The sequence below is a fragment of the Brachionichthys hirsutus genome, chromosome 7, assembly GCF_040956055.1.
Source record: "Brachionichthys hirsutus isolate HB-005 chromosome 7, CSIRO-AGI_Bhir_v1, whole genome shotgun sequence".
In the NCBI taxonomy this organism is placed as follows: Eukaryota; Metazoa; Chordata; class Actinopteri; order Lophiiformes; family Brachionichthyidae; genus Brachionichthys; species Brachionichthys hirsutus.
In genome coordinates, this window is record NC_090903.1 from 12973520 (window position 1) to 12989422 (window position 15903).

The window sequence follows — 15903 nt, forward strand, 5'->3', positions numbered from 1 at the left end:
GTCACACCAGCGCTCGCACACTTTCTCTCACGGCTCTCTGTGGAAGAAGCCCCTCCTCCATGTGATTACAGCAGTAATACGATATTTCCTTTGTATGTTAATGTGTATTATTTTTCACGCTACATTTGCTCTCTTCTTTTGTCTCCCACCCATTCTTTATTGTTCCATCCACTCCACAGCTCCATTTACATAATTGAACTTTTGATTGGACTTTGCTCCGTGCCTCACGCTGCCACGCAGTCGACGTTTGAAACCTGAAGAATAATTTCACGGAGGGAAGACGATGCGAGGCTATCATCCATTCTTTTCCCACCCACCTCTGTCCTTTTTAGAACAAATTGCTTGTTTAGATTGAACATGCAATTAAATAATGGAGCATGTTGATAGTCGGAGCCCAGCTGATCACAAAAGCAATTCAGTAACAGGATGAACAGGCCTTTTAAGTGCCCCAACCTTTTTCCTCTTAAGTGTGAGCAGGTAATAATGGATTTCAAGTGTGTGTGGATAAAGCTGATTGTCGGCGTTTATTGTCCTGTTCCGCGCTGTCTATCCGTGTGTGTGTGTGTGTGTGTGTGTGTGTGTGTGTTTCTGTATGAGTGTCTGTCCTGCATGTCTTTGCATGTGCCTCCTGAATTTGTGTGCTCATACCGTATGTGCCCTTTACACTGAAGACATTGACGTATGTATTTATGCACATGTGCATTGTGTGTACATGTGTGCGTATGTACAATTGCATGTGGACTTTTTGTCTGTGTGTGCTGCAGGCTTCTTGATTGGATTACAAGTTTTAAAGAGTATGAGATTCAACACCTCCTCAAACCTGACACTCCCTGACGCTGCTGTGAAGCCATGAAAGTGAGATTGGAAAGACACGGAAGTGCTTTTCTTGCTGCAGAGTCTTGGGTTTATGTCATTAGGTTGAGGCCAGTTAAGTTTCCACTGAAGCGTCATGCCTCAAAGGGAAGAGGCAAAGCCGCCACTTGAAGTGTCCCCCCGTTGTCTTTTTTAAGACTTTGAAGGAATTCTTTTGATGGCCTTCTTGCTCTTGAGTCATTTAATTATGGATTGGGTGTCCATCTTAATTTAGGGCAGAAAAGCGGCCCAGCAGTGTTTGCAATGGTCAGTCTCAACTCAAAGAATGTCTCCAGCCTAAGGTCAGAATTGTTCGACCTCAGCCTTCCCATTTTCAGTGTTGCTAAAGTCTGGCTTACTCTTGGTTCTTGTGGCAAAGTTTCTCTAAAGGATATATTTTAAATCGTCTCTGTGCTAATGCAACTTTTTTTTTACATTACCAGAATGTAAAATAACTAATTTCCTGCTGCACAATTGTTCTCTTGCTGAAGACCCAAGAACCGACCTTTGGCAGTCTTCTATTTTTCCATATCACATTTCATCCGCTTCGCCCATCATCTTGAATCGCTTCCTGCCCTCCTGTGATACCATTCCTGACACCTGCACCAATAGAAACCTGGATGCTCCCATTCCCAGGTTTCCTCCTATCTTGTCATTCAGGCATTGTTGCGAGCTTAACCCCCTTCTTTTTCTCTCACTGCCTTTTGCCATCTTCCTTTTTTTCTTCTTCTTCCTGCGCCCCATCTGTTGTTGACGCTAAGGCATAAGGAATAATGAAATGGCTCGTGAGTAGCTTGTATTTTATTGCTCAGGCTGTTAGGGCGATGTGTAACAGCAGCAGAGGAAGAGGAAGAGGAAGAGCGGAGGTTATGTGCCACTGATAGAAACGAAGGTTGCCTTTTCATTTTTTAATATGGAACGTTTGGGGGGCAGAGGCAACGCTCTCCGCTAATCCTACCCTCGAGCCGAGCTAGCTACACGGCTGCGTCACTGTTACACGCACACACATTCAGCGACATTGACACAGACAGATAAGACAAACACACACACACACACACACACAATATGTATAAATGCACACCTTCCTTTAGGCATGGCAGCAAACTGTTTCATAAATCAGGGCCCATTTCTGCGCCTCATGAAAATTTCGCTCCTCCTGTGGTTGTGTCTTGAGGAGATTTAGCCAATTCCATGAAAGCAGATATGATATTTGTTCTGCATTTGATGTCTGGAGCGCGTGGATGCAAACCTTTCTCTGGAAAAGGCCGTAACAACGGGCGGGATAGCTGATGGAGAAAATCGCGTCGGTTCGGGCTGCGATTCACGTGAAGTCAGCATGAGTCACGCTTTTGTTGTCACAAACCTGATCGACTCCGCTTTCACGTGTCATTAATGGTGTGTGTGTGTTTGTGCTATTTAGTGTACAAAATACAGGAGTATGTGTGTACCGTAATTGCTTTAATAGCACCTGGTTGCTAATCCGGGGTAATTAGAACGCTAAAATTAGACTGACACTTTCAACCATCACTTGGAAAAAGCAGAAGGTCGAGGCCTGGGGGAGAACCACTGCACTCCATAACCCACGAACACCCCTTTTACGACAGACACCCAGTCGCCGAGGACAACCGGACAAACGAGTTTAGTTCAGTCAAAGGAGAATGAGTGTGCACAGACAATCGATATAATGATTTATAGTTTCTTCGTAGGTGTTAAAATCTAGCCGCCATTGTCACATTGGTTTATTTATACAGTGACAACGTGCAGCTTGATGTTAACCATGAAGGAGAGCTGCATTATTCAGATGCTAATGTCCACCTGTAGTCCCGCTGACACACAATCACACCTGTGGGCAATTTTAAAATCTCAGATTCACCTCTGTTGCATGTTTTGGTGGTGGGATTTAAACAAGTTGTGAGGCAACAGCGCTGCATGTTAGGTGCCTTAAAATCATTTTCCCGGCTCTTAAGCATGACTCTTTATCCACATGCAGTAACAGCGATGGTGATGTCATCTTTATTGACTTTATGAACTTTTCTTTCTTACTCTGCTGTTATTTGTTTGCCCATCTTCTTTTTTTCTTGTTTTTGTGTGAGTGGCACGGAGGCATTGACAAGGCCGCCTAAAACGTGTCTGGATGAAGCTGTGAGGAAAGGTTAAGGCTCTCTTAAAGCCGGAAATGTCAAGAGTCCGCCCCTCAGGCTCCCGCTACAGTCTCCTCGTAATGAGACTGCCATAGGGGCCCGCAAGACCCGCGCACAAACACAAAGACACACACTTGTGCAAAGGTTAGAAGTTAGGACTCACTATTTGAGAGCGTGGCCGTCTCTTTCATCTGATTCTGCTGCTGCTGTATCTCAGCAGATTCCAAGCTCTTGGTCATAGGTTAGACTAACACATGGAATTTGTTTTAGTGTCTATTCCATATTAATTATATTATATGTTATTTAAAATCTGCCTTTAGTGTTAAAATAATTTTCATTTCCTCCCTACACCGCTGGATAAACTCTTCAGGTTAACGCGGTCATACCAGAAAACCATCACCTCATGCTTTGTTTCCCCGTCAAGCCCCCCCCCCATCAGAGCCCTCCTCTTCCTGCAGTAGCAAATTACCACCAACAGAGGGGGTTTGTTTACCACCACAGGGCTCAGGCGGCACGTTGTAGTGCGTTTTTGTGTTTTCCTTTGGCCTCCACTGTGTGTGTTTGTGCGTGTTTCAAAACTGGGTTAACTCGTTCTAGTCAACGTCGGGCTTCGTAAAGCCGAGATGTCTTTAGTCACTGTTCACCGGTAAAGGTCACGCAAAGGTTTGATTTGCATTGCCACGTCATTCATCGGGATTAAATATCATCTGGCAGATTTACATTCTGCTGTCGGTTTGTAACACAACACTGTACAAGAAGCTACACAAACAGAGACCTGCAGTCCCAGAGAATGTTCAGTTCTGTTAGATAAACAGGAAGTGGCTTGTGTGGCTCAAAGCAGGTTGAATGACATTTCTGCCGTGTGTTTTATAAAAAAGGATTCTGAAAGTTAAATTAATTTGACGCACCTTTAGCAGATTTAATTTCTTTTTATCTTTCTGCTAATATTTTGTTACAATGGCAACGCAGACTTGGATTTTGAACAGATTTCACAGACTTATTTTTTTTTTATTTCCAGTCTCTAATGAATTTCATCAAAAGCTCGGTGACATTTTTGCCATTTCTCTCCCAAATGATTTGAGCGAATTAGCCCCTATCTGTCGCTCCATAGCCAGATTAGTCAACGGCCAGCTGAATAATCAGAATGGCCTTGGTTCTGCTAGCCGTCAGAGGGAGACTGGTGTCTGTGTGCCACCAAGGATTTGTGGGATTTGGAGTCTGGGAGAGGAAAGGCTCCTAATGGGAAAGCTTTCCACCCAGATAAGACTTCAAAGGCGGAGCTAATTAATAAGATGTTTACATTATCCATGGTCATACGCTGTTTGAGCACGACCCTTCATTATTGTGTGTGTCTAAATGGGTGCAGATGCTTGTGTGGGCTCATTATATGGCAGTAATGCACACATTTCCTCACGATATTTAGACAAACGAAAGAAGGTCAGTTATCGAGATACGGGTGGGGAAAACGTGGACAAACATCACGACCATGGCTCATGTTTTTATACTTAGTACACAGGATTTGTAGTATTTTGACATCAATATAATCAGTATCATATCAGTACATTTCAAATTCTGTCGATTGGATATTTCCAAGTATGACCTTTTATAAAAAGTGTTTCTCTCCCCCCCCCCCTCTCCCTGCAGCCCAGCCCCATCCCGAGCCCAGTCCTGGGAGGGAAACCCAACGCCAGCCAGTCGCTGCTGGCTTGGTGCCGGGAGGTCACCAAGAACTACCGCGGGGTGAAGATCACCAACTTCACCACCTCCTGGAGGAACGGGCTGGCCTTCTGCGCCCTGCTGCACCACTTCAGGCCTGACGTAATGTACGAAGAACACCGAGTCGGAAACGGAAACGTCTGCCTTGCGTTGTTTGGGTGACATTTAAAAACAGGCTAATACTGAAGGTCCCATCGTCCAGCGGCAGACTTGTGGGCACAGATCAGACAAAGACTCCCTTCGGTTGTGTTGTTTAACTTGACATTGTGCTATTTATTTATCTGTCGTTATGTTTGATGAAGGCGACTGTCGTCTTCTCACGCATTAACTCGGTTCAAGCTGTAAGCTTGGTATTTGAAATGACAGTTTCACGATTCAATACTTTAAATGTTTTGCACAGAGCACTTAAAATTACAGCCATGCTTTGTGTATGTGGGTACACGTGTGTGTTTGTGCTTATGGTGTGTTATTTTTTACGTATTTGCCACTCTATTCGTTGTGTTGATTGTGCTGCTATGAAATTGCAGGTTACACTTCTAAAGCCATTACATGTGATGCATATTTAAATGCCGCTCTCTTTATTCCATTCTCCGTTCCAAACCTCCCCACTGTTCTTCCAGAGACTACAAGACCCTCAACCCTCAGGATATTAAAGAAAACAACAAAAAGGTATGAGGCAGCCCCCCCCCCCCCCATCGCGTCCTTCACACCCACTTAGCTCCCTTCTGTCCACGTCTCCATTTACCCTTATTTAGCGATCTATCATTAATCCCTGGATATACCTTATGTGTTTAAGTGTGTGAGTGTGTGTGTGTGGGGGGGGGGGGGGGCATTCTCACAATCAGGAATACACAGCAGAATCTTATTATTGTGTTTTATATATATATATATAGGATGTCCCATACTGCCGTGATGCATTTAAGTACCAATTTGGGCACCTGGCAGAGGTGAGGTGGATTCCTTAATTGACGCATTAAGACGCAAGTCTTTGTTCTACAAGATCATATTTGTCTTCTGTCATCAATGTGATTTATTAGTGTGTTGTGTGAGCATGCAAGGGGTGATATTTAAGTGTTTATAGGTCTACGCTGCAACAGTAATCCATGTCTACGTACCTCTGGTTTCATTCATGTCCTCTCCTTACACATTGATGATCCTACAGCATGACACAATGATGCATTCAACTTTCCTTGTCGCTCTATGTCACCACAATCTGCCTGTTCACAGTAGGAGGTGCACCCCTCGCCCCCCGTTTCCCCACCGGCACTTCCTTTTTTTTTTTTTAATGCACACTGATATTTTTTCTTTCAGTCTGCTACTACACAATCACACACACACACACACACACACATACATATCTATATATCCACACAGATGCTATGTCCCCTCTCTGGCTCCCGAGGGCTACACAGAACGATATGCTTCGGCTTCCTGCAGCTTGATTTCCTCTTCTCATACACACTCTGGCTCGGCGATAACCTCTGGTGGCCCTGTTAGGCATGAACGCTACCCTGTTGACAATAACCACAGTGGGAGGTGAGCAAGAGACCCAATTCCATATCTGTTAACTGCCCCTCACCCCCTCCAGGTGCTCAAGTAGCCCTGAAGAAATTGGTTAGATATAAGTAACATGGGAATATGCTGTAGGAAGGGGATACCTGGTGAATGGCTGCAGCCGCTCCAAGGATCTACGCCATCTGCTGGTGTGTGTCGGGCCAGGAGAGACACGACTGGAGAAAAAACAGGCCGCAGACAGAAAAAGGAAAGAAATCTAAATGTATCAACAGTGGAATGGAAGCTCCCAGCTGCGTTGCCGTGTGAAGTTGTCTTGCTTAGAGTTATTAGAATGTATAGGATTTATAGGAGGAACTGCAGGAATGGAAATATATAGAAACAAGACTTATCTCTGCTTTTCATGGCCGGTTGATGGACAAGCCCTCTTTTCCTTTCACTGTCTATCTCTGAGGAGTGATTGCAGTGCGCTCAGACTGTGCTGAATTATGACAGATAAGGGCAATCAATAATGGGGGGGTGGGCAGGAAAAAAGAGAGAGAGTATTCTGAACAGCCTTAGAAACGAGCCATTATCAATGAATATGTTCACGTGTGCACGTTTATGGATGGCTGTCCACATGTTCGTCTGTCCGTTTGAGGAGTTTGCATTTTTAGAGTGTGTGTGTGCGTGTGTGTGTGTTCGTGTGTGTGTGTGTGTGTGTGTGTGTGTGTGTGTAATGAGGCCAAGGAGAAGTCATTTGTCTTGCCATCTGATAGTGTAACACCAAGCACCAGGTTAAAGCTCCCTGAGCACAACCGTGAGGGGTTGGGCCGAGGGGAGGGGGTTTTGATGATTGACAGCGATAGATAGCTGTCAGTCACTCAGAGAGTAGAGGGGGGGGGGGGGGGGGGGGCAGGAGCAGAAGGTGCACCCTGGGGCAGGCAGCGGTGACATTTAGTCCAGACCAAAACCTTTGCCAGCCGGATGATGAAAAGTGTGTGTCGTTATGGACAAATTGTTGCTCTAAATTTTGGGTGTGTGGGGTGGGGGGGGAGATAAAATAAAAAGCACTTCCATTCCATCCACATACATGTAAATCTAAACGTCATCAAATCTTAAAATGGATTGATTATATCTGCTTGAAATCATATATTTACTGTATATAACAGAGATTATGAAATGAGGACATTAAGACCATAAACAGTTTATTTTTTGAAGTTCTAACGCTCCTCCTTCCAGAAAACTTCAGATGGTCTTAAATGAAATGGTCTTCGTGCGATTCTCTGTCAACCGGAATGCTAATATGGTTTCCCTTTCAGTGAGCAAACAGGTGAGCGCCACCGAAGGCTTTAGGAAGCGATTCAAGTATTGAGACAGACAAAAAAACGTTGCTTATTGTGAAGTGCGCTCACAACAAAGGACGCTGCGGCCGTCCTTTACCTGGTGTAGAGAGGCGGGAGCCGTGGGCTGTCAAAGACGGAAGACTCCCAACGACGGGTCCTGCTTCAGCAGTCGTCAGAGTCTCGCTATGAGGAGAAGATATTGAGAGAATAAATCATGACACCGAGGTCAAAAAGAGTCTAGCGCATGTCAAGACGAACATCGACCCTGAAACAAAACCCAGAAGGAGAGCCTCCCGCCCTTCTTCCTCCACATGCAGCTCTCACGTTCTTCCACTCTCGCTCTTTTCTCTTTCTTTCTTCCCCCCATTGAGCGGCAAAGTTGTCGCTCTCTTTCACATCCTACCCTGGGCAGGAGCAGAACAATGCAAGCACACTTTGCTCCCCTGAATACTTGTTAGAAACCCAATCAGGCCTTCTTATTCCCCATATTCTTTTCTCTTTCACACTCCCTTTCTGCCGCGGTAAGGAGGAGGACTTCAGTCGGCTTGCTACAAAGGCAAACACCTCTCTGTTCTCCCGTTTCTTCCCCCCCCCCCGCACTCTGGCCTTTCTTCCTGCTTCATCTCTGTCAGCACAAACACATGCTTTCCAGCAATAGAATGAGACAAAAGAGGTGAGCGTGAAAGAGACGACTCGTCACAAAAGGCACTATAATAGATGGGAAATTGAGAAACATCTTATTCTGCATGTGCTCCCTCTGTTCCGTCACGCCAGGTCTCTCCACGTCTGTCGTCGGACAACGTTTAAAATGTTTTACGTGTTTGCTTTGCTCACGGTAAGCATTTAATAGATGATTCTGTAGTTGGCACAGGCCCGGGAAATGGAAACCGGGCACTTCAGAACAAACTCTGTGGTAAATAAGGGTTTAAAAAAAAGAAAAGAAAAAGCTGGCACTGTGTTTGGAAATCAGAGAGAGAGAGAGACCATAAAAGACGGAGAGATTGATAGACTGGGGAGATCTACGCAGGCAGTGAAACAAACGAGTGGCGCAACAGGTTGGAATTAGATCAACGCTATCAAGCAGGCCAGATACAAGCCGTGATACCTCGGAGAGATGGAAGGGGAGGATGTGTGTGTGTGTGTGCGTGCTGTTAATCTATTTATTTACCTGTCATTGCCTGTGATAATGGTTTTCATCCCTTCCCTCTCTCTCTCTCTCTCTTTCTCTCTGTCTCAGTATATCTGGCGATGGGGGGATTGGGTTTCATGTGTCGCTTGATAATCAAACTTGTATTTTTCTCATCAGACTCTAATCAGACCAATTACACGCGTGACGGAGAGCGTGGGCAGGTTGATGTCGGGGGGCGATAAGGACACACACCCACCTTTTGGGATTAAGCGTTCTGTCTTGGGGTATCTGCGCTTCTTATCGGGGACAACCATCCCTGACATGACCTGTCAGCGGTCACGCCAAAGATGTCTTTCACGTGCAAACACACACGAACACACACACACACACACACACACACACACACGGATCATGCGTGTGATGCACCAATATGTCTGAAAAAGAAACCGGTCTTAATCAAGCATCGTCGTTCTGCCTTCCCTTTTAGTGCTGTTCCTTTATCAAGCAATTCTGGACAGCGATAATTAAAGTCATCTCAACTGACTCAACGTCAGAACTAAGATTTTATAATAGGAATTCCTAGGATGGGAGCCCCGTTTAGATGTTACTGATAGAGCATGAGAATACTCCTCCTCTGTTGGGATCTGCAGTCCTACATATCTGTCCACAAAAGCTTAGGTCTGCTCGGCAGCAGTTCTTAATGTTATGTTAAATACTTTTTTATTGGTAGAAATTTCTTCAAATTTGTGTCTTTCTGTTGTTGGCAGGCGTACGACGGTTTTGCCAGCCTGGGTATCTCCCGTCTTCTGGAACCTTCGGACATGGTGCTGCTCGCCATCCCTGACAAACTGACAGTAATGACCTACCTGTACCAGATCCGGGCGCACTTCTCCGGAGAGGAGCTCAATGTGGTGCAGATAGAGGCAAATAGCAATCGTAGCACCTACAAGGTAGGCGACTTTGAGACCGACACAAACGCCTCCATCGATCAGGATAAGTTTTATGCCGAGCTTAATGACGTGCAGCAACGCCCTGCAAACTCTCAGCCTGTCGATTCAGCTGGAGGGGAATCTAACGGCACTAGCGCCACAGAGGAAGAGGTGGTGGAGCGGGGTTGGAAGCCTGAGGTGGGAGCAGCCAGCCTGCCGGCAGCAGGACCTTTACGTTCCCATCCTGTCCCGTCACCACGCGCAGCATTTACCGCCTCAGGAACAGACTCCACCCACGTGACCCCATCAAGCTCTGAGGACAGAGGGAACGTGCTCAAATCCAACGTTTTAGACCTCAGCGAACGAACCCAGAGAGTGGAGATGGAGATGGACAGACAGCAGAAGGATGAGGTGGTAGAGGAAAGAAGGGAGGAAAGTACAGAACCTGGATCCCCCACCAGGAGAGGGCCGTCCTCCTCCTCCTCCTCCTCCTCCTCATCTCCACCCCACCAGAGACTGGGCTGCTCCTACAACAGGGACGCTGACCTCATCAAGAAGAAGAGAGCCAGCCTGCGTCACTCAGAGTCTGAACCTGCTTCAGATGTTAGCTCCCCGCCAGTCAGCCACACGGACCCGCCCCCGAAACAGGTAAACCCCCGGGCAAATAACAACGGAAGCAAGAGCCAGTTGAGATGGTGCTTTATGGTTTCCATAGCATCAGCTATCTGCTCTTCCCTTTGAATCACCTTATTGTTCCTGAATTTTAAAAAGGATATGGATCCACTGTGTTGAAGAATGTTGTGAGCAGAGTTTAGCAGGAAATCAGAGTTTTTAAGTCTCAGTTGTTTCTCAAACAAGCTATTTAGACAATCCTCTTTATTTCCTGTTTCATTTCAACCATTGTGCTGCTGACATGTTTGTGTCTATTTCTGTCTGTCGGGCATTTACTAATTCACATTTTGCTGCCTCGCCCCTAAATGGGTTGTCCTGGTTTTCCTCCTTGCACCCTGGCTTTGATTGGAACTTTCACAGTGATGTCAGTCATAAGACAGAGGATGCGGTAGGAGGCTAAACATCAAATCCTGACCTCACTGATAGCGTAGCGGAGACCAAAGTTTCTCCTCTCTGCATGCTGATGCCGTCACCTGTCTCGCGGCTGAGACCCGGACGCGTCGAGGCCGGGTCCTTTACTCGTGGCGACTCGAGAAGGCAGCCAGGACGAACCCCCGTGCTTTGACATTTCATTATATTTTTCATTATATTTCTCATCCCTTCAGTTGATGGCAGTTGGTGCCGCGCCTGCTCAGGCGTGGCGACGCTTCGCACAGAGGACACCTCATCTCGTCTCTCTCACACACACACACACACACACACACACACACACACTAACACGCACCTGTATGTGTGCGCACATAAACACACACACTGAATATATTGCTGCATTGGTTAACCTAAGATTACCGCTTCCTGTTTACAAGTCAGAAGGTCACAGGGCAGGTGGGGCTGCAGCAGGCGGGGGGGGGTTATGACAGCTGTGACGCCCCCCATTTTTGATCTGCTTTTAGCCGTATGCATCCTTCACCCGGCGGAAGGATAAATGCGTTTCCCCGTTGTAAACCCCTCGGTTGTAATGCGCCTCTATCTATCTAAGCCAAAGGTAAAAGCTCCGTTTGCTCTGTTTTCACACCCTTATAATCCAGCCGGGATTACCTCACAGATAAAATTCTAAACTCGGTGAGTTTAGCCTTCTTGTCAAAGCCGTCATGCTCTCCTCACCGTTGGACCCAAACAGGGTTGTGAGCTCAGATTTAGAGTGTCCCCATAATGCCAACGTGCAGACCCTGTGTATCGTGGGGAGCAGAGCATCCCCTAACTTTTGGGTTTGCTTGTCGTTAAAGTATTTGTTTCTTTTAAAGGAGTCGCCTTCTGCCCCTCTATCAAGTCCTCCCAGTGAGACGGTGAGTCTCGTTGTTCCTGTATTTGTTAAAATATGAAAAATGAGGCTCTGTGGAAGCTACAAGCAATTCAGTTTCATACATCCAAAGTTACGTGTGTGGAATGTCAGCTGCTGAGGAAGGAGTCGCTGCATCTCTTAGGTAGTTTGATTAACATTGCCGTCCGTGTTTTGTCTCGCTGCGCACAGAGGGTGCTGTCTCGCCAGGAGGAGCTGAAAGAGAGGGCCCGACTCCTCTTGGAGCAGGCCCGCAGAGACGCTGCGATGAAGGCCGGCAACAAGAACATCCCCAACTCGGCCGTTAGCGCGCCAAACAGAGCCGCTAGCGTCTGCGATGTAAGTGCATTTCTGTGTGTGTGTGTGTGTGTGAAGATTCAGGCAGGTCCATGTGTGTCCTTGCCTCTTTACTCCTCAGCGTTGCCTCAATTTGCCGAAGCAGTTCATGGAGTTCCAGTCCCTTACGGACTTTTGTGTCACCTCCGCGCTGTTCTGTTCACCGTCCGCCACACCTGCCTCCTGCTGAAGAAACCTGTCCAAACTGTCTCGTCCTCTGGTGGTCCATTTAGTTGAAAACGCTTTGAAGAGAGTGAAGTTCTTATTAACTTCCCCTTCAGACTCTCATATTGGGTGCAAAATGTCACAAGTTGAAGATGCAGCTCAGGGAACCTCCCAGTCTAGAAGCATTTCTCTCTTCAACTGGCGCCTGCGACCATCTTGACAATTTCTATGACGTTCCAATCCAACATGTTGCTGCCTCAATTTTCCTGCTCTTACTGGATAAAAATGATGTCGGCTCCACTAACGGCTGTCAGCAGAAGTGCGTTCAAACAAACTGGACTAGTGAAGACATGAATAAAATGGTTGAGTCTGAACTGAGCATGCTCCACTGAGCATAATATACTTGGAGGGGGGGGGGGGGGGCTCGCTGATAGACCATGAGCTACCCTGGAAAAGTACTGTGGTCAAATCCTCAGTAATGTTTCAGAGAAAGGAAAACAGGGTGTTAAAAAAGAAAAAAAAGGTCTTGTGGAGACAACGGATTTTAGGGTAAAATGAAATAAATACCTTTTGGTAATAAAATATCTGAAAGGCAGCAGCTGCATGCCCCTGGATTTGCTGCCTGAATCCTTAAAGAGATATTTGCCCTTGAATTAGATGGTTCTTAGAGCGTATGCGTGTATGTGTGTGTGCACGCTCACATATATATGAGCGTGTGTTGTCAGAGTTTATCTAGGTGAAGGCATGCAAATGTGCGTGTTAATGTCTGCATGCAGGCTTCAGGAATAACAATTTCTGCATAATCTGAGAAAATAAATGAGGAACTTTCAAGGACTGGTGGTGTTGAAAGTCTTCAGAAGGGGGGGGCAAATTAAAGGCGTTTCTCAAAGCTGTTGCAGTGCCGATATATTTCCTTAGCGACAAAAAAAATGTCCTCTTCCATCCCTTGTTGCGCGGAAAGATGGCTGACTTCACTTAGATTAGCTCCTTAAAGTCGCCGGACACCCCCCCCCCCTCCTGTCCCCCCCCCAGATTTCCTTACTCATTCCCAAGGACAATTGGTTAATAACCACTCACATATTCACACAAGCACACACACATCGCTCCCATGCATAAGAGGGGGTGGTATTGAATTGTTTACACTTTTTTTAATAGAAAACATTGATCAAAGGAATACGACTGGCCTTGAGGCCAATGTGCTGATAATTGTTAGTGATTAGATTACTTGATGTCTTGTTTTGATTAGCGCGTGCGGTGTGTGTGTGTGTGCGTGTGTGTGTGTGTGTGTGTGCGTGCGTCCATGTTATCAGCTGGAGAGGCCCAAAGCTTTTCTCATTTAACTCTCCATCCATCTAAGTAGGTGCTTTGTGGTTTAGCATGCATAAGGTATAATTTAATTCAATTAAAGCAGGCGGCGTTCTTCCATGGAAGTGGCTTCGGTCGAGACGGCAGAATGATTTAGACTGATTGAGAGGAGGAGGCTACGTTAGCCGTCTTAGCTGGAGGTGTCGCTGTCACAGCACAGATAAGGGGCTCGAGAAAGAAAAAGTTTCCTCCGAATTTTAGACTTTGTCAATTTAAACTCGGAAGCAAAATATTCTGAAAAGATCAGTCGAAGATATTGAAAGACGAATTGATCATTAAAGATGCCTCCTTAGTTGCAAAGCCACGAGAGAAAAAGAAATCAACGACCAAATGTTGCCAGTTGAGCAGGAATCCCTCTTTTCTGTCATCCTGCAGTCTCCTGAGCTTTTTCTCCTCAGTAATAATAGCACATCTCTGACACACAGTCACCTCTATCAATGTAAATACAAGTGTGTGTTTGTGTGTGTGTGTGTGTGTGTGTGTGTGTGCGTGTGTGTGCGTGTGTGTGTGTGTGTGGTGTGTGTGTGTGTGCTCCTGACCTTTGCTCTCCCTCCTGCCATTCCTAATTGTAGCCCACAGTGACTGCTTCTTTCATCTGAGGTTACCGGTTCAGCTCTCTCTCTCTCCTTCCCTGTCTTCTCAGTCACTTTCTCTTTCACACTCTGTCCCCCCTTTTGTGTTCACCTTTTTTTTTTCTTTATACCCCCCCCCCCCCCCCAGTCCTATGTATGTGCATCTCATCCTCCTGTTCTAGTTTGTGTTGTCTCTCCTACCGTCTGTGATCTTTGATAAACAAGCAGTACTGCAAATAGATTTGAGCCTTCCTCCTCCTCCTCCTCCTCCTCCTCCTCACAGGTGGCTTTCACAACACATCAGTAGTCTCAGTGCATACATGTCCTTTAATGTAATGTTGCTACATCCTACCACACAGCAGCCGAACGGATAATCGTTCAACTTTCCTAAACTTTCTTCTCTCTTTTCCTTCATACTGCAGAATTCCGCTTCTTATTTGTCCTCCTCCTCCTCTTCTTGTCTTTTCCGCCACTCCTGTGTTTGAGCGTTTAGAGTGTAGTGACAGTGCGATTGTGTGTCTGTGTGTGCTTGTGTGTTTATTCGCTTCAGGTCTCCTCACCCATTAGCAGATGGGAACAGTAATTTCACACCGGCCTGGCCAGGCTAATTATCAGGATTCACGCCGGGCCTGGAAGTGTATGTATGTCTGTTGGTATGCATGACGTTGTGCCATCATACGCTCCTGTATGTGTGTTTAAAGCAAAACTATGTGTAAGTGTATAGCGTGTGTGTGTGTGTGTGTGTGTGTGTGTGTGTGCACATGCCTTGGTGTTTTCCAGGTAAGAGACTTTCCCTGCTCACTGACTCGTTGTGATTCCTCTAATTGGGTCCCGTTTGATTTTTGCCGACCGCCTCCTCCTCCTTCCCTTCTCCTCCGCTGCTCCCTCTCCTCTCGGGGGGTGGAGGGGACTCCTGGGTCTCTGCCGTTGTGACCTGTGGGTGTTGTCATCTAATCCCATCTGCTGTCTGCCCTCTGATCCTGATTTGACTGCGTCGGTGTCCTCATTTTCTCCTCTATTCTCCTTTTTCCTTCTCTCTTTCACTTCTATCACTGGTGGCCAAAACAAAGCCCTCTGGCTGAACCTTGACATTCCTAAAGGTTCTGCAAGATGAAAAACACATTGCTGATTCGGTCTGACCACACTGAAGCGTGTCCAAGTAAATCTTTTTTTTATTTTTTATCCTGTCTCTGATGCCAAACTGGGGACAAGTGGAAATGTGAACTTTGTGATTTTGTTCACAAATGTTTCAACTCCAGAAAACAATTCCTGATTGCAGGATATTTGTGTGTGTGTGTGTGTGTGTGTGTGTGTGTGTGCGTTTTGAAAATGCAAATATAGCCTTGAGCGCTCTCCTCTCCTTTTTTGTCCAGAGTTTGTCCTCTCCTCCCTCCTCCTCTCCTTCCTCCTGTTCTTTTCAGCTGTCTTCCAGCGGTAATAGTTTTTCTCCAGGTCTCATTTTAATATGGCTGCCGTCCCTTTCTTCTCCCTGTTCTCCCTCTTCCTCCCCTCCTCGTCCACTTTGCCTTTTCTTTTTTAATTTAATAATTGTCTCTGAATGAATCAAAGTAGTTTGCTGGGCAGTTTCTTGTGTGTGTGTGTGTGTGTGTGTGTTAACGAGCCAGACAGCTCTCTCTCTCTCTGCACATCTTTCTTTCTTTCTCCCTTTCTCTCTCGCTTTCTTTCTGTCTTTCTTTCTTTCCCTCTCTTTCTCTCTCTTTCTTCCTTTCTTTATACATTTGCGTTTTGTACCTCTGTGACAGACAGAAATACCTGCCTTTGCGTGTGCCCACGGTACATTTGTTAGCCGTGACACTTAACTCTCTTGTCTGTGCACAATTAAGAGGGCATTGTTAAGGTGTGTGTCTGTTTGTTTCCACCTTAGGCGATTCATTAACCAAAGGAATTAG

General features: G+C 46.2%; 1 protein-coding gene across 1 annotated transcript in view; it reads left to right on the top strand.

Annotated features, from left to right (window-relative positions):
- The window catches only part of ehbp1 (EH domain binding protein 1), an 84480-nt gene that overhangs the window by 30670 nt on the left and 37907 nt on the right, over positions 1-15903 (top strand). The window contains exons 11-15 of the mRNA XM_068740960.1: positions 4638-4816; positions 5330-5378; positions 9443-10252; positions 11521-11562; positions 11748-11894. Of these exons, the coding sequence (XP_068597061.1) occupies positions 4638-4816; positions 5330-5378; positions 9443-10252; positions 11521-11562; positions 11748-11894 (1227 nt within the window). The remainder of the gene's footprint in view (positions 1-4637; positions 4817-5329; positions 5379-9442; positions 10253-11520; positions 11563-11747; positions 11895-15903) is intronic.